General features: G+C 47.8%; 1 protein-coding gene across 3 annotated transcripts; it reads left to right on the top strand.

Moving 5' to 3' along the window:
* The first annotated feature begins 39 nt into the window (after positions 1-39).
* usp10 (ubiquitin specific peptidase 10) lies at positions 40-21,305 on the top strand. Of its 3 annotated transcripts, XR_014732222.1 has the most exons (16): positions 40-270; positions 5,494-5,562; positions 6,170-6,215; positions 6,635-6,694; positions 7,811-9,034; positions 11,943-12,034; positions 12,160-12,269; positions 12,474-12,532; positions 12,631-12,734; positions 13,240-13,339; positions 13,534-13,711; positions 14,974-15,139; positions 16,155-16,299; positions 17,289-17,354; positions 18,804-18,996; positions 19,088-19,177. XR_014732222.1 is itself a non-coding variant. In XM_084681876.1 (15 exons), exons 1-15 carry the CDS (start codon positions 250-252, stop codon positions 19,273-19,275), a joined length of 2,628 nt encoding a protein of 875 aa, XP_084538002.1. In that variant the 5' UTR covers positions 43-249; the 3' UTR covers positions 19,276-21,305. The 3 variants fall into 3 exon arrangements, 2 of the variants coding, with proteins under 2 accessions (XP_084538002.1, XP_084538003.1); XM_084681876.1 differs by lacking the exon at positions 18,804-18,996 and having other exon boundaries at positions 43-270; positions 19,088-21,305; XM_084681877.1 differs by lacking the exons at positions 6,635-6,694; positions 18,804-18,996 and having other exon boundaries at positions 43-270; positions 19,088-21,305.
* Positions 21,306-22,695: the final 1,390 nt, after the last annotated feature.

The following is a 22,695-nucleotide window of genomic DNA, read 5'->3' as shown; positions in this document are numbered from 1 at the left end:
GTGGAGCACACCGTCCAACCGCGCGCCAGCTAGAAGCAAGGAGGCGAGACAGAAATGGCGACGGCAGGGGAAGCAGCGTGATATGCTGGAGGAGTAGAATAACCCAATAATACGACTGTCAGTCTACCGTTACGATCATTATAATGATGTCGGAATAGGACGTCTTTTGTAATTGTTATTACAAAAAAGACAACACCTTCCCCGGAGATCACGTCTTCTGATTGGAAAAGAGAAAATCTAACCGGGAGCATGGCTTCTCACAGCAACCAGGTAGACTTGCTAGCTAGCTTGCTAGAGAAACTCTTCATGCTGCCCCTGAAACGTGTGGCTGTCATTTACATATGTTTTACAGTGTGGCTATACGTTGGTTGCAAAGTTGTCTTAAAATACACAATTTAGTTACACACGACGTTAATGAAGTACTGTAATGTCATTGAAAAGTGGGCTGAAATCGTTTTGCTAATGCTTTCCTAAGCACTAAAAGCCTTTTCCCCATTGAAACACCAGCATGGTATAGGCCCGACGAGCCTCCATTCAAAGTAACAAACAACGGTAGCCTTTGTAGATTAGTTGAAAATGGTACAGTGGATTTACAAAGGTGGACACTTGTACTTAAGTATAAATGTAACACATTCGCTAGACCCCAACAGGTGTCACTGGCTTTACTTTGAGGTTTTTAGCTAGCGTGCTGTTTAAAATTGCTGCGTGTCTGTGCACGGCCCATCTGCTCTGCTCCGACAGGCCTGCTTATCCGATTGCAGATTTTCATAACGGTTTTGGCCAGCTTGCAGAGTCAAAATGTCTCTGTCATAAACGGCCGACGTTTTGTGTCAATATAATAAATTACTGTCAAATATGTTTGTGGTATGAAAACGTCTTGTGTAGTTTAATTCATTCAGGCAGGCCAGTTTAGCCAACTAGCTAGCTAGACAGCCCAACTTAGCTTGCTGCCAGTGCTGTTTGTACAAGAGGCGCATAAATGGGGCTACTTAGCATAGCACTAGCTTACCAACATTATTAGCTACTGTTCTGATGGACGCAGGTGGTGTGGCTCGGACGGGCCTTTTACCGAGCAGGGGCGGTTTCCGTGTGAATCTAAACCAGCGAGACTTGGAGCTCAGACACACACCACATTGTTGTTGGCAGTCGCATGCACTAGAAGCTTGGTTGGCTTTTTAGCTAGCTAGCTAACTCATGTTGAAGCTGGGGGAGACCTCCCCCCCCCCCCATAATAATCGGTTGACAGCTAACGCTAGCTAGCTATATTTTGTTACGGCCTGATGTGAAACGGACTTCCCAGCGATCTTTTGAAATATAAATTGCGCGCAAGGTTAATACAAATGTGGCATAAAAGCAGTTCGTTCTCAAGCGAACAACGTTTATTCTCAGTTATCTGCAAGCAATCTCTGTGTAGCTTGTTATTCAAGTTAAACAAGACGACAAGCCAGCTACCCGTGCTAAATTGGCTTTCCAGTGCTATAGCAGTTAGTCAGATTGCTCTAATATAACCATGGCTCGTGATCTTAGTCCCTAAATTGAGCTAGACTTTCCTCCACTGGGTTTCTTTTTGACGAGCCGGTGAACGTTACATCCATGTGTGACACATTATCTTTCTAAGAGGCTAGCTAAATATTAAACCAGCATTGATCTTGGCGAGGCGTTTAGCCAGCTAGTTTTTCTGAGTCATTCTGAGATGGCCTTTTTGCACCCTTTGATCATGTGTTCCCGTCCTGTCTGCATGAGTGACAATTAATGTCATCCTATTCGACCATTGGGATGTGTTCTGTAGTTTCTTTCAGTGTACTTGTGTCTTATTGTGCTAATCCCATACTAATGATGCCTTACAAAAAGCGTGAATGGAAGGTTAATGCAACTTTTAGAAATGGGATTTGGTGCAGAAAATGTAGTCATAGTAGTATGCTTTATTAATGTTGGCTATTTGGAATTAAGAGATCATTAAGGCACTGGCCAGAAGAGATTGGTTTTACTAAAGTAGGTGGACTTCAGAAGCAACAGTGGGAATAACTTTTTGGTTGCAGGACTTTCAATGGAGTCTAAAATAATTGGAGTGGCTTATAACCACTTGGGTGACAATACAATTCCATACACCAAACATTATGGATGCTCTGTCCACTAAATGGCTAACTGTATTGGAAATGGTGCAACTTCCTCGAAACTGGGTGTTACTTCCAATCATCCAAACAAATGGATGCTCTTCAACGAATGCGAGTATGATCTCCATTCATATTTGTTGAGTGAAAATACATTACTATAGAGTTATTGAGTTGGTAAAACACAGCATGAATGTAGCCAGGCTGGATTGTCGCAATGTCATCTGAGAGGGAGGTGTGGCCTGGCAAAGGGGTGGTAGGCAAAGCCACCTAGGATCTCGGTGCCTGATGGAAATAGGAAAATGGCATCCTTCGCAGTCAGTGGAACTGAATCTGCTCATGTTTGGCTCCCGTACCCCCAACCCACTTCTTATTTTTAAAATGGACTATATCTAGAGGCTGATGGTTCATTTCAAAATATGACCTGGTCTGCTTATGGTGGCTGGTGGCCTCTACTGAAAGACCAGCTCCTGATTTTACAGTCCAGAAATGGCACATGAGGCTCAAATAGTTGGCTTTGCACTTGGGTAGGTATTTTCCTCAACTGTAGGGTGGAGCAGGGGTTGGTGTGCTGTTTGTTGTACCCTTGAAAGGTGCTGCAGCCGCATGACATTTGACAGAATCCCTCAGCTGTTGGAAATGTTGGAAAGAAGTCTAATGCCAATTGCCCTCTGCAGTATCTGTCTCCTAGAATGAGCACATGACAGGGATGTTCCCTACTCAACGTAGTCCTGTTCGGTGTTTAGACAAGGTTTTCTAGGTGTGGAGAGTCACTGTTTTGACTCGTAATACCTCATGTCTTAATGGAGACTCTTAATAACACATGCTCAGACAGGTTCCAGAGGTTTCCTTGAATTGTCGTTGACCTTATTTGTAGTGTTATATTTTCAGGCTCTGCCAAGTCGGCTAATAGTGATTCTTTGCATTCCAGTGACAGTGAGAACATCAGACTTGGGGTAAGGCTGAATGCTGGGCCAATGGGAAAGAAGGCAGAGTTGTGTGAAAGAATGTATTCTTTCAGGTAAAAGGCTGGACTGTTAAGTTATCTGACATACCCTGTTCATCAGGTGGGAGCAGATAACGATGTTCAGTCATTTCAAATTCTAGTGATGCAGCTACTGGGACAGGTACTTATCGCTTGCTTGTCGATTTACATATTCTCAGTCTCTTGTTATACCCCTGTCCTACTAAACCACCCATATACCTGTTTCATTTCCCCAAAACGTCCCTCTCCCTAGACTGCAGGATGCCGTTTTTGTTACACGAGTACAAAAAAATGAAACGAATGTGTAAGTGCTGCAAAAGAGAACACCTGTCCGATGTATCTCCATACACCCGTGGCAGTCCTAGCACAGGCCTGCTCCTTGTGTCTGTATCCCCATGTCTTGTTAGCCCCTCTCCTACTCCCTCGGTAACGTGTGGGTGTCATTGTAGCATGTTGAAATAATACAGATGGCTAATTTGTGTTAATCCTCCGCCAAAATGAACAGCGAGGGAAGCTTAGTGTGGTACGTGTGGCACGCCTGCAGAAAGACGCAAAGGGACATTCTTTCTGTTGTGATTGTATTAGCCGTCCCGAGGCCGTTGGATTACATCTGGCTGTTTGTCGCTTGTAGTGCCATTTCAGCAATGTTGGGCCCTTGTTTGCAAAGAGTTACATGTGCTCGAACGGCACTTTCTTTTCTTTGTGGGCTCCCTTTTCATGTGCCACTGTTTAATGCTTTGGAAGGATTAGCTGCCTGTCCGGCGAGTTTTTTGCCATTTCTTCACGGCTCCATAGCTGCATGCAACCGTGAACACGTTGTCACATGTCTATTTTAGCATTTGGTTTACATGTGTAAATGGCGAATTTCGGTATTTTCAAAATGTTCCCTTTTTTCTCTCCAGGAGTAGACTAAAATGGCAGGGTTTTATTATTTATGTGGCGTCTTGAGTGGCTTCAACTAACTGAGCCAATGCTGGTAATGTCTGGCAAATAAGCACCAATTTGTACCCCTGAGTTGGGCTGTCATTGTGCAGCAAGTGTAAGAGACCTTCAATTACTCTGCAACTGGGATTAAGTTAATTATAGCCAGCAGTGGGAAAGCAGGTTATCTTTACTAGGCTATGTGTCTCTGTTTGTAGCATGTTACACAGGCAATACTGGTATCCCTCTGCTCAGGTCTGAGTCTGCACACTAACTTGGTTTGGTCAAACCCCCATTTCAAAATATGAACCAACATTAACACTTAATGCTCACAGTCAGGGTCCAGAGTGATGGATTGCTAGATGGTGACAAGATATATGGAAGATTCCAAGCTTTATGAATTGCCAACAAGTTGCCATCAAATGATACAATCAATCGAATTCCATTGGTGATCCTTAAACATCAGAGTGGATCACACAATCCACTTCAGGTTGCTGTTTGACCAAAAAAGGTTTGAAGTATGTAATTTTTTTTCTGCTTTTTCTGCTGCATATTAAACATTCCCCCATGATGTTCCATACTGTTCCACCAACTAGGGTTGTTATTTGCAGGGCACTCCTCCTGCAGTACTATCTCCAAAGGAGTCTTGTGCAGTGAGTAGGAGTAATCCCTGTTTGAACCTGTGGGATTTGAGGGTCACAAATCCAGCATCCTAAAGACTGCCACCCCTCCTGTCTGAAGTGCACACTCAATGAAGCTGTAGTCTTCCTGCCTGAGAACAGCATGTGAAATATACAGAGGTTGATGCATTGATGCAGAATGAGATTCCTAAACCTGCTATATATGTAATCTTTGGAGGCAATGTATCTGACTGGTGTGGGAGTGTTTTTTTTATTTATTCCCCGCTCTTGTTGACGGTAATATATGAAGTCACCCTCTTTGACTCATGCCACTTGTGTAAAAGCTACAGTTGCAGATTTGTCAAATTGACCTGCGTCCTACTCGTACAACATTTGCCTCCCAGAACGTGTTGGGCTGTGCGAGCTAACGCCAGTGAGTCAGCTCACTTCTCTTGGGTGGGCCGCCGGCAGCCATTTTGCCATGCTAATGCTACATGACTCATCACTTGCATGTTGTCCTTTACGTTAGCTCAAACCAATGTTGCAATCAGAGTTGTCAATTGAAAGCGTAGCTCCCAGGAGCCCTAGATCTCCCCGGGTGTTGTCCTCCAACTCTGTCAGTTTGTCAATAAAAGGTGGACGGACCTTTGACGCCCACATCTATAAAATTCTCTTTGTGTCCCGAGCAATTGACGCAGCGGCCCTCTTTTGAATTTTTTTAAATGTTAGTCATCTTCCTTAATTCCCCATGTTGGTACGGATTTAATTTTATTGTAGTGAAAAAATATTTTCTGTGGGTATTAAATGTGTGTTAAATTCAATGACTAATGATATTTGGTGTGGTTTCTCTCCACAGTACATCTTCGGGGAGTTCAGCCCTGATGAGATCAACCAGTTCTTTGTGACTCCACGCTGTTATGTTGAGGTGAGGTTACAAGCAGAGAAATGACTTGCAGAGTAAACGGTTTAGCAGCATGCCTCCTCAAATTGAGAAAGTCTGACTGGAATGGACTATGACGCTTGAGTACAAGGAGCACAATTGACATCAAATTGACTTTTTCCCATGCATTGTGGATTACATCATTTAGGCTGATGAACTGACCACTAGCGGTCATTCCAGACCCTCTCATGAATTGCTTCTATCTTAAAGGGAGTGCCAGCTCAGTGGTTGCTGTTGGTACTGGTGTTGCAGCGACTCCTAATCTTAGAACAGTCATGGTCTTAAGAATGGCCTCTCCTAAGCTCATTAGCATACATACTTCTTTGAGCGTAGATTTAGAGCCATGCCCTCACCTGCTCAGTCAAGATGTGGAAAGCATGGAGCTCCATGGCTTTCCGGCCCCGTGCTCCCTAACTGGGGGGAAGCTGACAGGAAGCCCTAGAATGACGAGTAGTCCTATCTGCCCCACCATTCCAAAGTACATAAGTTGCACAAGATGGGCTTTGTTGATAATCAGGAAGCATCCGATAACAGCCATGATAAGGTTGAAAGTGTATTTACAAGTTCTCTTTGTGTCCCCCCCCCCCAACAGCTTCCCCCGTTCAATGACAAAGTCTCCTGCGTCAGTCAGTCTTCAGGTAAGTGCAACATCTGTGATAAGAAATGTACACCATGAGACAGCAATATTCCCACTGCCACAGTGCCAGCTGTGCTAGCCAGGGCCGGACGTCACCTTGCTCCTGCCTGATGTCAGAGCTGTGTCCCAGAAGCCCCAGACGCGCTCTGTCCAGTGGGGCCTCAGCCAGGCTTACCTGACCTGCCTGGCAGAGACGAGGCCCTCGTTTGTTTTGCTTTTTGTCTTGATTACAAAGTGATTTGGCTCGAGCTGTAAGAGAATTTCTTTTCCCCCCTCAGAGAGGAGCTTTTGGGACTCGCCCTCTTTTTAGCCGTGACCAAAGCCAAGTAGTGTAACAGCAGCCACCTCTCTCTCTCGAGCAGGTGCCCTTCCCCTTCTCATAACGCCTGATTTTGACCCTGATTTGTATTGATCATTCAGGAAGTTACTGCACTCCTGCTGTGCCATACATAACGGAGTCTATGAGACGGCAGGTTTGCGGTGAGTTTGGGGTCCGTCACTCCTTGCCTTATTACTTGTTGATTGATTGATTTTGATTTTTGCTGAAGAACTCAAACCCAGGTCTTTAAAAACTGGTGGCTTTCTAAACCTTGCCCCTGTACTCTCTTATTCCTGCCTGTTCGTACAATCTTTAAGGCTTTGCATGCTTAGATACCGTAAGGGTCTCTCTCCTGCATCAAACGCATATTGCATCTCGGCAGGGCTTTAATTTGACTGATTTTTGTATTCCATCCAGCTTTTCCCCCCCAGCACTACCTGGATGGTCTGAGCCCTTGCTCCCTACTACACTCACCAGGGCATAGTGATTGTTTTACAAGACAGCTAACACTTATTGAACACGCCTCTTGAAATCTCTTGTTTGGGTTGGGTTTGATCTCTGAATGCATTTCTCTCTCGCTCTCTCTCGCTCTCTCTCGCTCTCTCCTGCCCTCTCTCGCTCGCTCTCTCTCTCTCTCTCTCTCTCTTGAATGACCCCCCCTCCTCCCAGATGAAACACTAACCCAGGACACTGTAATCTCTTGAGGATTGAATCAAGTCTCAGCATCTTATCTAACGCCGTCTCACATCCCTCCAGTGGGAGCAGGGCTGGGGGTTAGGGGCTGGGGGTGACCCGTCTTGTCTGCTAGCCCAGCAGCAGCTGGCTCATGTTCAGACTGTTGGGACGATCCGATCTGACCTTTACTAACGGGTTTCCATGTGTTCACCTTCAGCCGTTTCCCTCACTGCAAAAAGCTGCCAATTTAAACACGTTTTTTAAATTCATACTTATGTTAACCCGAATTAGGCCAGGTATGAATGGTTAATGGTGTCAATGTTTTTTCATCTGCTTATTTGGTAAGTGTTAATTCAGTACGTAAGTAAGTAAGCTTCAATGATGTAGGGTGTAGTCAGTTGCCTTTGTGACAGTAAGTTGCATAGAAAGTGCGTTGAATGTTTTACAAATCCAAAACAATTCTAGAGACATTTAAATCACCTGTCTTATTTGAGGCTAGACAGAATGGATGCATTGTGAAAACAATCTCTAAAGGCTGATGTCATGACGCGGATGATGCCATATTAACCTCTGTTGACATGAACCTCTGTTGTCCTCCTCAGGAGAAGACTACCAGCGGATTGAGTTTGGCGTCGACGAGGTGATGGAGGCAGAGCCTGCGGGGGCGAAGGACCCTCTGTTCAAGGTGTCCAGTACCCTCAACCCCCAGGCCCCCGAGTTCATCCTGGGGTGCCAGCCGTCCCAGAAGGCCCCGCAGCAGACCGACCCTCCAGTCTCCGACCTCCCGGACGGAGGCCACTACAACTCCCAGGACGGGCCCGACTCGGAGCCCTCCGCCCTGGACAGTCTGCAGTCCTGCCAGGACATGGACGGACCAGGCGGCCTGGGCCAGCGCGAACGGAAGAAAAAGAAAAAACGGCCGCCGGGATACTACAACTATCTGGAGGGCGCGGCCGGGAACAACAACAGTGGCGGGGCTGCCGACGGCATGCCGGGGGTGGGGCTGGTGAACGGACACGCGCTCAGCTCCTCCCCCCACGACTCAGAGGACATGGCCGGCAAGACGTCGCCCGGGGCCGAACTGTCCGCCCCCGGCCCCGTAACGGGCGATCCAACCGATCAGAGGACTTGCGACAGCCCCGACGAATCCTCTTTGGACTTCACGAGCGGAGCGGCGTCTTTATCGGACGGCCACAACGCGGCGTCCTCGTCCTCCTCCTCCTCGTCTCACAGCGGAGGGGTGGCAGAGGGGGTCAGGACTGCAGAGCAGCAGCCGGACCACCTAGTCCCAGAGAGCCCTGAACTTGTGGGCAGCGGCAGGCACAGCCCCCGCCCCGCCTCCCCTTCTCCCCCCTCGACGGCTGTGGTCGGCCCCCCTGCCACCACGGCTACTGCTACTACTGAACAGGAGGAGGACGTGGAGGAGGGCGTGGTGGCCAACGGGCTGACTGAGCCTGAGCCAGCAGTCAGTGCAGATGGACACAGGGAGGACTCTGAGACAGGGGAGCAGGCCCAGGAGCCGGCCCTCTCAGCAGAGCCTTCCTCCACCTCCTCCCCAGACTCTGAGGCCCGGCCAGTAGGGGCAGAGCAGACGCCGTCGCCTGCCCCCCTGGCCGCGCCCGCCGCCAACCCCCCCAAGTCCTGGGCCAGCCTCTTCCATAACTCCAAGCCCCTACCTGGAGGTCCTCAGGGCTTTGTGGAGGTGAAGAACGTGGTGGAGGTCGTGGCTCCCTCCCCAGCCACTCCGGAGCAGCCTGAGAAGGCTGGGGAGGTCAAGGAGAGCCCTGTCCATGTGTCAGAAGATCCTATGGCCCCTAAACTTGCAGGTAGCGTATACATCTACTGGGTGTGTCACAGGGTGTGTCAAGGGTAGGGCATCTACAGTCACCCACAGTATATCACAAAGTACCATCTGCTCTCCCTTTCAATGGTTAGTTTGGGGTTTCCACGGTAACGAAAATGGAAATGTGTTTATTTCCAGACCTGGAAAACACAAGGAAATGTTAGATTTGTGCCACAATAATTATTTTTATTTAGTGCTTAGGCCGAATCCCAATACTCTCCCTTACCCCTTACCCCTTAGTTTACCCCTAGCCCTTAGCCCTCGAACTGAGGGGTAAGGGCTACATAGCCCTAAGAAAAGGGACACCACTTGGTTACTTACAGGTACGTCATCTAGCACGTATCGATATCTCCAAAGCAAGTAGTGTTATGCACTGATGTTAAACAAAATTCGCAGTTTACTTAAAACTGTAGACATGCTAGTCAGAGAAATACGGGACTGTTGTGCAATTCAGCACTGTAATATTAGCGTACCAAACTAGCGATTTTTAGAAACGTTTCAATTAGCAAAATGGTTGCAAATATATGTTCAGGACTGTGTATAACACAAAACAAGACTGTCATAATTTTTTTAATCAATTAATTAAGCCGAAAATATTACATTTCAGACTCTGGATGATCTGGCGCCATTGTTGCCGGTAGCGCATTATTCACATAGCCGTAGGTTTCAAGTAAGCTCCTGATCTTATTTGGTTTTAAGGGGTGTATACCCCTTCGTATTAGCCCTACCCCTAGCTCAAAAAGAGTATTGGGACACCACTAGCTCTCACGGGAACACGCAAAACAAAGGGGTAAGGGGGAGTATTGGGATTCGGCCTCAGTCTTATGCACATGGGGTAATTTAAAGGGCCAACGGCATGTTAAAGCCATATTTTATATTTACTTCTTTGAGAATGTACATGCAGAAGGGTCAATGAAATGAGGATATTATTTTTTTCGTTAAGTAGGTATTAAGTGACGGTATAAGTCAATGTATCAAACGGTGTTGGTATTGGTTTTATCTGCCTTTTTGTTATTCTGACATTTCATTTATTTGTTATAAATAAAACAAGTGAGTAGGTTTAGCCAGTCAGCCACTTGGTGGCAACCTTGAGACGTAATGGTTGTCTCCTCAACAACCTGTAGGGAGTGGGAACTAACATCTCTAATTACCTGTGAATGTCATGTTCATGGGGTATGTGTTAATGAGCCATAGTTTAGACATGCATGCTAATTTACCCCAGTGTTTCCTACAGTCATGCATACTATTTATGGGCTAATCAGATCAGGCAAAACTGAGGGGGCTCGGATGGGCAGACACCAGGTGGTGCAAATACTCTCTAAAGCCAGAGTTGTACGATGCATCTCTGATTGGTTCAATCTCACACTTCCCTCTTCCCCTCGAGTTCTCCTTCAATTATTGAGACCGGGTAATGTACCTTCTTGAAGGAGGCCTTGTGGGATGTTCAGCCATCATACAAAGCAGGGATGCACTTCGAGCTTAGATTTCAGCATCCTCTACAATGACCATACTAACATTGTAGCGAGGGCTGTCTGAAATGGCCTGGGCCATCTGTACTATTCAAATAATATGTTCAGTAACGCATCAACCAGATCAGATGAAACTCCCGACAGACAAAAAAAAACAAACAGAACAATAGTGAGAATCTGATGTGATCTACTTTGTTTAGACTGGTCGTGAAGGGTTTAGATCTGTCATCCTTTGGTCACATTTACCAACCACCAGGCCTTCAGGTGTTTTCATTGAAGCATGTGAATTGTCTTCAGGGAGCCTTTTGATTTAGTTTGGAGTTCTGTTGCACAGGCATGTTTCAGTTTCATCACCCTGGCCTCAGAGCCCTGGATATACGAGGGGCTGTGATAGTGAGCAAAACATTCATTTTTATTTTTTTGGAAACGACTGGCCTTTGTACTACTATTACTTTTACAAATACTTCCACAAAGCCTTTTAAATTCCACTCATAATTCCAGGTCTCCCCAGTCTGTCAATGCAGTGAGACGAGAGAGGGAACGTTTTTCTGTCTAGATGAAGCTGGGGCTTAAGTGTGCTAGACCTGTTAATAATTCAACGTGAAGACCCACGTACCTCTAGCTTCAAACTCTTATTTTGGTAGCCCCAGTTCCTTGCACGGATTGGGTGCCCCCTCTCGCGAAGACCCCTGAGGAGCAACAGGAAGCTATTTCCAGAGCCTTTACGGTGTCTGCTCCCACATTTCACTTTGATTTGTTACCCCCTGAACCTGATCTTATCTGGGCTGGAGTGAATATAGAAGTCCACACTCTTTCTGTCGCTTAGTGAAATATGTGGTTTCTCTCCAGAATGATTGACTTTGGAAACCCTGTTATCTGTATCTTGAGAAAGTCATATGGCTTTCATTTGCGGTTATTGTGTGTGTGTGTATAGGGTGGAACAAGCCGAAGCTCTGAACCTACTGTTTAGCCTTTTTGTAATGTGTGGGATTGCTATGCTTTTTCTCGTATCATTTTGTTGATTGTCTGCCTGTGTGTGTGTTGGGAGTGGATGTCCACGTTACCATGGGAGCTGTGTTGCCAGTGACAGCCTCCCTTCCTAGGCGTGGCACAGCATCATCTCGTTCTGACTCAGCCAGCGTTGTGTGTCCCTCAGATGCTGCAGTGTCAGAAGGAGACACGAGCCTATGCGTCGCTACAGTACAGTGGACTGATAACGGCATGGGAGATAACCATACCCCAGTTTAGCTGGCTTGGGTCGTCTTTGCTTCAGTTACATGGCCTAACCATTTCGTTGTATTTATCCACAACCACAAAAACGGTATATCTAGTGTTTGAGTGGCAGTGTTTTGGGCTGTGTTCGCGAGGCTTTTCAACGACGGCCTGTTCAAAAGAATGCGTGTGTTTGCTTGAATCCCCCAGAACTAATTGAGAATGTGAAGTTGATACACAAACCAGTGTCTTTGCAGCCGAGAGGACTGATCAACAAGGGAAACTGGTGCTATATCAACGCTGTATCCTTCCGGCCCAGTCACATCGCCTCAACGCTTCCTTGTTGTGTGTCGGCCCCCGCGCGGCTGCCAGTGCCATTTGTTTGTGCCGAGGCCAGTGTGACCCTTGACCCAGATCCCCCCCCCAGACCCTGCAGGCCCTGATTGCGTGTCCGCCCATGTACCACCTGATGAAGTCCATTCCTCTGTTCAGCCACACCCAGAGACCCTGCACCTCCACGCCCATGATGGACAACTTGTAAGTCTCCTCCCACAGCTCACGAGATGGGTCTCAGTCCGAATGGGGACAGTGCACCGGGCCGTGTTGGTGACCACGGTCCTTGCAAATAGGAAATTCATGGAAATTGAGAGACATTGAAGGTCGTCGTGTCCAGGCTAATGAATGTATTCTCGTGTGATTCTATAGATTTGTTTTTGCCTCATGATATTTCTCTGTTTTTAGTGTACGGCTTGTGAATGAGTTCAGCAACATGCCTGTGCCATCGAAAGCCAAGCAGCAAGGTAAGCAGTCCGCAAGCATGTCTCTCCCTCCGTGTCTCGTCTGCTCGAGACGTCCATGTCCCTGATGTCACGTGACACTCGCGTTGCCGTCTCCACAGCCGCCGGAGACAAGATCATGAAAGACGTGCGGCCCGGCGTTCCCTTCGAACCCACCTACATCTACAGACTCCTCACCCTCATCAAGTCCAGCCTCTCAGAGAAGGTATGCTCCAGGGAGCCCTTGGTACCGCGTTTCTCCCCTAAAGACTAACGAGGGATATATTATTGGGAAATGCATTAGTCATAGAGGTGTTTAGGTTTGTTAAAGACTCATTGCTTGCTCCCGGTGTTGGAAGAACTCCAAGTATGAACAGGAAATCCTCTTTTCAGAACATATCTCTGACTGGAGTGTGGAACAGACCGTCTGTGCCTGCGTTGGGGAAATCTCAAAAGCTTTTCTCCAGCGCCAGGCTGCTGAGTCGAGTTATTCATCACCGTTTCATGAGGGTTCATTCAGAACCTGACCGAGACTGTTTTCTCCGACCACACATTCCTCCGTTCTCCTCTCACCTGGGCCGTGGGCCCTCCTTTTTGCGCACTAAGATGTCCTCTATGTGTTCAGGAACCTGGCTACGTGTTGTCTGTGGGTGCGCGTCAGTGCTGAGTCAGCAGCGTTGCCCGCAGGCAGCCAGCTCGGTGTTCTAATTAGCGCCGATGACTGTTCCCAGGGCCGACAGGAGGATGCGGAGGAGTACCTGGGCTTCACCCTCAACGGATTGCATGAGGAGATGCTCGCTTTGAAGAAGCTCATCTCGCCTCAGGAAGAGAGTGAGTACCATTTCTCTTCAGTTCCTTCTAAGGAGTCGTCCGCTGCGATGCACTGAAACGCAAAGAACATCTCGATTTCCACGCGCCGTCGCGCGCCTTTAGTATTTGCTGGCTAGAGTTATTATTATTTTTAAACCATTGTTCCCATGGCACCCCTGTAGTAGTTGTGAAGTGTCTCTGACCTCTCCTAACAGAGCCCCCCACACCCAACGGCCCAGAGGCTCAGCCCGGCGTGGAGGAAGACCCTGCCGACAAGGAGGAGGGCAGCGAGGACGAGTGGGAGCAAGTGGGGCCCAGGAACAAGACCTCCATCACCCGCCAAGCCGACTTCGTCCGCACACCCATCACGGACATATTCGGAGGGCACATCAGGTGAGCCCGATCGACGGTGCCGCCGCGGGGGTCCGTGGAAGGTGTCGGCCCCCGTGAACCGTGCTCGAGTCGGCCCCCGAGAGGCGTGGAGACGCCCGACTCAACCGTCGGGTGCAGCCAGAGGAATGGCCGGCCAGCCGCGGGCTGTTTCTCCACCGCTCCTTTTTCCCAGGGCTTTGTTTTCGTTCATGCCGAGCAGCAGAACACCGCGGCACCAGTGGTGTCTTCCCCTTTCTTTTCGTTGGCCCTGACTCTCTCGTTCCCGGCCCGACACCAGAGACGAGAGCATAGTGCCATCTTTATCTGGGCGGGGGGTGGGGGGGGGGGGTGGGGGGGTGGGGGGGGGGCGGTGCCTGCAAGCCCCCCCAGGTCTAACCTCAGCTCAGGGTGCCATCACAAACAAGCCCTCGGGCCTCCAGCTGTCTCTGGCCCTTCTCTGGCCGTCTCAGCGGGCAGCTCTCGCTCTTCAGAATGACACACACTGTGGACGGACTGCGGTCGCCTGGCTCAACCACCTAACAGCGGGGCGACACGCAAATGTGTACACACACACACACACACCAACTCCAAACATGTTAGACACTGTAAAAGCCTGTGAGGGTGTGGCAGGGCTAAATGGCGCAGCCCTCTGAGGTCTCTCTGGCCTGGCACGCTCCTGCCAGCGGGGCTAGCAACACTCTCCCAGGATCTATTTTCTCCCTGTCTGAATGTCGAGGTAAGCTCGAGACAAGGACAGACCGTCAGCAAGCATTGAACTGACCGGACTACTTCTTCAGAGAAGTTGTGTAGCACAATGTCTTACACACACACACACACACACACACAGTGTTCTGCTGTATTCATTTCACATTTCCTCCCTCTGGGAGGCCAGAGTAATTGGTTTGGCAGAGGGAGAGTCGTTGGAGCAATTCTGAAAAGATTTTCTCCCAATTGAGAGATTAGTCTGACCTTTTCACACTTGTGGCGTAGCCGGGCCGCAACGACAGTTGGAGCTGGAGTTGACACATTTTGGATCAAATCCTGCCACAAAATGGACGTGGGGGATGGAGAGTGTAGTGGGAGAGGGGGACGGGAGACGGACGATGATTCATAGTGTTCTTTTGGAGAAAGTCTCACACGCGTTATGATAGAAATTTATCACCTAACTTTCCATGCAGTTTGTCGGTGTAGGTGTCGATATCTCCTGGGTCATACGGGGGTGTTGATGCCATGTTCCAAGATTGCTCTAAACTTTTCAACGTGCGTGCGTGTGTGTTGTCCAGGTCGGTGGTGTACCAGCAGAACTCTAAGGAGTCGGCCACCCTGCAGCCCTTCTTCACCCTGCAGCTGGACATCCAGTCTGAGAAGATCCGTACAGTCCAGGAGGCCCTGGAGAGCCTGGTGGCCAGGGAGGCGGTCCAGGGCTACACCACTAAGAGCAAGCAGGAGGTAGGCAAGCACACCTGCTGCTCACCATGCCCAGGCCCCGATCGGCCTGATCTGGCTCTGCACTTGTAAAGTAAGAGGGGGGAGGGTTTTTACAGGTATAAAACGCGTCTTAATGCCTCAAACGTATCGTCTTGTTGGCAGGTAGGATGTCTGCCGTCCAGTTCTTACTGTCTTGTTGTGTACTGGGGGAAGGGTGTGGGAGTTATCAGGACAGGGCATTTCTGGTAAATGGGAGACTTTCTGTGTTTTGAAATGCAAGCCATGGTCACTCGCTGTTTCCCTGCGATGTTGTGGTTGGTTTAGTGTTTTCCTTATGGCATTACACCAGATGCATTGACCCCCGGCGAAGGGCGCTCTTCAACTCCCTAAATGCTTTCTGTTGTTTACTTCCCGGCGCTCTATAACTAAGAGATGGTCCTTTTTTTTGTACGTTAAGAATCCAGGCCGCTTAGACATTGGAGATGTTTGTCATTGCGGAATCTCATGTCCTCTCCAGTATTTGGGATACAGTTCTCTCTCCTCTGACCAGCCCTCTGTTGTACGGACGAGTTTGTTCTGAAAGAGTCCCTCTGTGGAAGCCCCCTCAGGGTGTTAACCAACCAAGTCTTGTTTCTGTCCTGTCCTCCTCCCGTGACCAGCCGGGGGTCTCCTCGCACTGGGGCTGGAGCACAGCGAGCTGCCCGGGGCCTGGTGGAGGACAGCTGGGCGACAGGCCCTCAGGAGCCTTGCGCTGGTTCCCTCACGCCGTTTTAGACTCGGCTGATTGTTGCCGATTGACAGTCGAGCCGTTTTTCGCATTCGGATACGTTGGCCGTGGGATCAAAGCTCACCTCAAGCCCCTCGGGCTTTGAACAAAAACGTTCCTTTTTAGAGACTTATTTCCAGAGGGTGATTTAGAAGATAGGGTTCTGTTCTAGATTAAGGTTTGACAGTTTTTTCTCTCTGTGCGTCGCGAGTTGTCTGTGGAGGTTTGTGTTTCCAAAGTGTCGTGTGTGTGTGTGTGTGGTGTTTGCAGATCGAGATCAGCCGGAGAGTGACCCTGGAAGAGCTTCCTCCGGTGCTGGTGCTCCATCTGAAGAGGTTTGTGTTTGAGAAGACCGGAGGCTGCCAGAAACTGGTCAAGAACATTGATTACCCTGTGGACCTGGAGATCAGTAAAGGTGAGCCTGTGTGGTTTCTTAGGTGCGCTCCTCCACACCCAGTTCAGGGAAGTCAAGACGCCGAATGGTTTCGTTCCGTGTTTATCTGTATTCCAGGGTGTAAGGACGTGGTCTAAAGTCCCCCCCCCCCCAACACACACACACACGTAGCACACTAGCTGATCCTACATTTCTAAACGGCCCCTCGTTCTGACAGCATCCAGTCAGCAGCGGGAGATAGGATTTGCGTGTGTGCGCTCCTACTGAAGTGTGTCGTCGTCGTCGTCCCCCCCCCCCCCCCCCTCGTCCAGGGCCTGTGGCTGCCTCACACCTCATCAGTCCTGGGACAGCCAGCCTGTGTTTACCACTCCGCCCCGCCCTGCCCTGCCCCACCACAGCGGCCCACGTCCAACTGCGCTCAGACGGAAATATTTATAGAGGAGCCGTCATCCCACATTCCCACCCTCCATCCATAAAACAGGACGCCATGTTGGTGTCCCCTGCCAAGTGGGTCGTGTGTTTTAATATCCGAGGTGATCCGTCAGGATCCATGGCCCCCTCTCACCCCAGTGGACGGTTCACATGGGGACCCTGTAGAGGGTTCCTCAGGCTGGGCCTCTGGTGTCCTATATGGAACGGGCTTTCTGTAGCCTGTAGGCAAAACCGGTTTACAGAAAAACTTGTCTAATTTAGGGGGGGGGGGGGGGGGGGACTTTTTGGGTCCAGCCCGTTTGCTATTCAGCAGCTTAAAGAATAAAAGTAGGCTCCATCTTATTTTGTATAGCGCTGAGGCAGCTAGCCAGGATCGTAGCTCACTTGGACTGTTGTAGAACATGCAATCTGGAAATGGTTTTCTAAAGGCTACAATGTGTCTTTAAAGCGGCCTCTATTTACATGGGCTTGCTTTCATGGCACACAAACGAAATGATAATAACAAATGGTGCTTGAGTGATATCGTACACCTTTTCTTTTTTTCGGACGGGTGACTTATTTTTCTTTGCCTTTTTCAGATATCCTGTCCTCTGGGGTACGGAGCAAAATCTTCAAAGGCCAAAGAACCTACAGGCTCTTTGCAGGTATGTACTGTTTACATTCACGGCGCAGCAGTAACAGGCAGGAACGGGACTTTATGGCTCTACCAGCCACATTTGTCACATCGGCTTGTTTACCACACAGACACACACACACACGAGACCTCATGAGAAAGACATCGACATTGTGCTGCTATATTTCTGGGATTTTAGAAATGTCCTTGGGCAAATCCTGGACGTGGCCAGCAAGGAGTCAAAACAAGTTGAGTCGCTTTGGGAGCTGGAGTCCACATGATGGGCTGTTTTTTTTTTCTTTTTCTCCATGTTCTCGCTCAGAACGTTCCTTCCTGGACTGTTCTAACGATGGCTGAAGTTGTCACCGACCGTGTCATCCCTGTGGACTAGTGCCAGGGGTCTGATCACCTCGATCAGGGCTGTTTCAATCCTGGTCCTCAGGGTCCACTGCCTTGTATGTTTTAGATGTTTCCCCCGCTCCAACACACCTGATTCCAATGGAGGGGTTGTTATCAAGCACTATGGACGCTATGATTAACGACTATCCTTCTCCACGGATGCCCCATCCTCCTGTAGTTGAGGGGGGTAATGTAGCGATCGTCTTGCTGTCTGATCTCCAGCAGTAGCTATGTCAACACGTTGTGTACCCCCCCCCCTCCCCCGCCTTCAATCCCTCCTGTGTAACTCTGCTGGGAGCAGGAGGGGAGGGCTGGTCATCTCACCATACATCAGGAGTAAATTATCTTTAGCTGTTTATTTTCCTTCGGGGGGGGGGGGGGGGGCGGGCAACTTGTCAGAAGTTGACAATTGCGCCAGACAACCGTTGCTATAGCTGTGAGACGTTTTTACAGTTGGATCCTGTTTGGAGAGCAGAGTTCAGCCTCCCTGACCATTTGAACCCGGGGCTTTGAGAGGAGCCTGGATTAAGTCTACATGCCACACAGTCTGGAATACAGGCATACTGTATCTGAAACAACAGCTGCCATGGAAACCAGAAACTTTGTGTCCATTCATAATGGAAGCGTTTCCAGGTGGGGCGAGCCAGTCATGTATCTGGTGGAGAGTCGTAGCTCAGATGTTCCAGAGCAGGAACTAGCTGGTCTTCTGAGCACTGTTGCTAATGTCGGATAAGCTGGAGTGATGCAGCTTAGCTTCTGAAAGGTTCCAGTTTCTGTAAATGGCTTAGATGTAGAAAGGCGCCCGAAGCAAGCCCTCTGTCCAAGTCGAACGAATGGTCCAGGACTGCTGTGTTTACTTAGCACTATGATATACGTCTGTGTTAAGAAACACAAGTGGTGGAGCTCCCGGCCAACTGGTAAAGGTGGTCTCAGGCTAATTGCAGGATTTCAGGGTTAAGGCAATCTAGAACACATAACTAGCCAGACCAGGGATGATTATCCCATATAAAAAATGATGGACAACATACTATTTTGTTCATGCTTTTCCTTATGTTTTCCCATTCGGCCACACGTTATCCAGTGACAGGAATCTGCCCGACAAATGATCAGACGTGTAAAAACAAGAGTTCAGGACATTTTGACGTTAACTATTCGCTGAGCACATGATATTCGACGCCTGAATCGACACCAGGCTGTGAAGTGAGGCCTCCTTTGGAGGCTGGCTACCTAGCCGTCTGTGCTGGCCAACGCCGAGCCTAGAAGGCTTGAACAAAGTGGGTAACCAAATGTACACTCCCAGCTGGGCCTTGCATAGAATACACCAGCTTTCTCACTCACTCACTCTGTCTCCCTCCTTTCCCACAGTTGTCTATCACCATGGGAACAGCGCCACCGGCGGCCATTACACCACGGATGTCTTCCACATCGGTCTGAACGGCTGGCTGCGTATAGACGACCAGGCGGTGAAGGTCATCAACCAGTACCAGGTGGTGAAGCAGTCTGCCGAGCGCACCGCATACCTGCTGTACTACCGCCGCGTCGACCTGCTGTAGACGCCACGCGCGCGCACACTCACACACAAGCATACATACATACACCCAAGCACTCTCACACACACACTCTCGCACACCACACTCGCACACACCACACTCGTACACTGGCATACATGGATAGGCTTACACACAGTCATTCGCTCATATGCATACACACACACACACACACACACATACAAACGTATGAACAGGAGCACTGCCCAACTTCTTCTCTTGCAAGATTTTCCTCCCCCTTGTGCCCCGCTTTCCAGAGAGCCAGCTTTTCCAACAACGCCTTTTTTCCTTTTATCTTTTTGGAAGGAGAGAAAAGGACACGTTCTTAAAAGAATTCCCTGTGACAGCTTCCTCTTCTCTGTGCGCCACTGCTGTTTTTGTTTAGTTTGTTTTTTAATGCTGAGAGGAGAGACTGTTGAATGGACATGGGGGGGTGGGGGGGGGCATGGGTGGGGTTTGAAGGGTTGGGGACATGACACTTGACTCTTAGACCAGCCTGGATCAAATGGGGAACAGTGGATTCACCCCCGAGAAGAACTCTGAATATCTATCTATACCACCCTAGGTTACAGGTGGACTGTTAGACTGCTGGAGAGAAGTTGTTCTATTTTTTTGTTTCTTTTCTCTTTTTTTTTTTTTTTTTTTTTGAAAACGGCATAGAAAAATCTGTGTTTTGCCTTTTAGTAAGGGGAGTTGTTGGCCGTATGAATTTGCAACGGTTTTAAAAGAAAACGAAAAACCTGTTGAAATTTGCCTAGTGCTTTTGGAAAAAGGCCCAGCACCAGCAAACGTCAAACCAATACCGTATGAGTCTACACACTCCCTGGGCGAGACGCTCTTCACCGGCACCACCTCCTCTTCCTCCACCTTCCTCACTTTCCTGATGCTTTTAAACCTAGGTAACACTTGAGCCATCAAAAAATTGAAAAAAAAAAAAAAAAAGATGGGAGAAGAGGCGCTGCAGTGTGTTGAAACTGAAGTTTCCTTGTTTGAGAGAACCTTGTGTGGTTTCTGGGTGTAGAATTAGAATGACTATCTGAAACAATTTTAATGCGCTTTAAGATTTAAATGATGATAAAAATTAAAAAAGCTTCTGTGCACGCAAATATAACTGATCAATAAAAGACGTGGATGTGCAAATGCACATTTTTGCAGATATTTAAAGATTAAAATGTATAAAAAAAAAAAAAACGACAAAAAAAAAAAAACGATTCTGAATCTAGTTAAGGGTCACCTGATTTGACTCCCTAAGGGGTTGCTGGTTCTGAGGGTCTTTCCTGAGTATTCACACTGGAGACGGAGCAACCAATGATGACAGATTCCATCGCAAAAATCGTTTTATTTTGTACCTCTCCTTTCTCCCTTACATCCTTCATCTGTCAATTTCCCTGTGCTGGTTCGAAAGCTCCAAGCTGTGCTTTTTTTCGACGGCCTGTCTGGTCCGTGTGGAGTTATACATGTGAGAGCCACATCACCCCCCCCCCCCCCCCCAACTCACCAGAAAGAGGGGGCTGCCTTAGGTTCGGAATGCAAGGCGTTGTAATCCAAATCTCCCCTCAGTGTATGAGTCTGACCCAGTCGGGGTGACAACTGGAAGTCAAACGTCTGTAAAGTGTTATGGGAATGTACCTAACCTCTGCATTTCCTTTTTTGTGTGTGTGGCTGTGAGCAGTTCCTCTCTCTAGAGAGAGAGAGACACTGACTGTTGAGGGGGATGGGATCACACCTGTGCTTGGCTCTAGTTATGAAATCCCCCCCACAATAAATGCGCACAAAAGGAAATCATGTTTGCTTTTGTTTTCAGTACTTTGCTTTTGCATCATTTATAATTCATTGATTGTGTTAATTTGAGGTCAAGTGGGGATAAAAAAAAAAGTCATGTCATGTTTTGTGTTATTGTTTTTTTGACGGGGCAAACTTTGCATTTGTTCAACATCACCATGCCCCTTTCCTCAGAATTTAACTTGCATCTGAATTGGTATTTGAGATAAATTACCCAAGGTAAAGCACAACAATGAATAAAATTGTACAAGTTCTTTGCTTGATCATATTTATTTCTTTATCTTTTTTTTCCCTGTTGTGTTGTATCCGTACTTCAGCCTAGCCAGTATTCAAGCCATCACAGGAAGTACCTGAGCTGTAAACACTGCGTGGCTCAAGGTGCTTGTACAGCAGGTACAGAGGGGTTCACTCCTGTACTGTCCTAAATACAAATCATGTTCTAAACATCACTTTGTTAACATGCACACCACATGTAAAGTTACATGCACATTGACTGGCACACACACTTACACACACCCTTGGCCATAAAAAAAAACGAGGTACAAGATTCAACACGGTGTCATTCCAACAGGACAAGCTTCTTTTTGCCCTCTTTGGAGTTCATTAATTGATGGTGGCTGAGACTTATTCAGGATATCTCCAAACATTTCAGTAAATCATTTGTATTTTCCGTAATAGACTTTTCTCAGTGATACTACTCAAACGATTCTCTTCCATGAATTGGCAATATAATATTTCGACAGTATATTGTGTTTATAAAGTGACTGCCTTTTACAGTCTTATTTGTGCAGAATTGGTTCCTTCCATAGTTGTTAGCATTTCCTATGGGCATGTAAAGTGAGAAGTTTTTCCCCGCTGAAACCAAAGGATCCAGTCATATTGACCCTGTTGCCTTTCATACTTGCTCTAATGCTCTGAAGCCACTTTTTAGTTTCACCCCTGCATCTCTCAGTTCAGTTGTATCATCTCATGACACTGGTTGCATGACTCATTCCACACAGGAAATTGAGCTGATTTGTTTGTATTATTATGGTACTCTTTATAACCTAAGTGTTGTGCTGATGGCAATGTGGTCATTTCTGATGCACTCATTGTTACAACGTTCGTTTGATTAGTGATTCTCTTTCACCCCCGGAGGAATATTTGGAAGAATGAAGATTTGAAAACCGAAGGATGGCTTTTCTGTTGTACGAGTTTTAATCCTAATGTTTTTTTTATGAGTATGGTCAGGAAATGTGCTGGCGAATTGCTTCAATGATGTTGTTCTGTTTAGTTTGTGCTCCCTAACACTATTGTCTGCTGAGAGCTTGTGTTGGGATATTGACCTGAAAACAAATTATATGCTGTCTTTTCATCTTAAGCCTCCAGCGTTCTACTATTTTGTTTATTGTTCAAATAAAAGATTGTGGAAAAAAAGCAGTTTGCCAATGAAGTCTAGTCAGAAAACTGCTTAGCTTTCTTATGATACTCCAACATCTGTCTCGACACCTTGGACTGCCCTACAGAACAATGTGCACAATAAACCAAAACAAAAAGTCTGAAATAAAGGAGAAACCAATCCTACCAGTGTATATGTGCATGTATTGTTGCGTATGTTCAGTCATGTAAAGTGGCATGTAGTATCCATTATTTAGCTGCCCATGT

This window comes from Hypomesus nipponensis, chromosome 19, assembly GCF_054491055.1.
Source record: "Hypomesus nipponensis isolate SF chromosome 19, ASM5449105v1, whole genome shotgun sequence".
Lineage (NCBI taxonomy): Eukaryota > Metazoa > Chordata > Actinopteri > Osmeriformes > Osmeridae > Hypomesus > Hypomesus nipponensis.
This window is presented reverse-complemented; position numbering and strand designations above follow the sequence as displayed.

Excerpts from the sequence above, each read along its gene's own strand:
- usp10 (XM_084681876.1), top strand. The coding sequence starts at position 250 with ATGGCTTCTCACAGCAACCAG. Across the intron at positions 12,533-12,630 it reads ATCGAAAGCCAAGCAGCAAG|CCGCCGGAGACAAGATCATG; the intron begins GTAAGCAGTCCG and ends CCGTCTCCACAG. Across the intron at positions 12,735-13,239 it reads AGTCCAGCCTCTCAGAGAAG|GGCCGACAGGAGGATGCGGA; the intron begins GTATGCTCCAGG and ends GACTGTTCCCAG.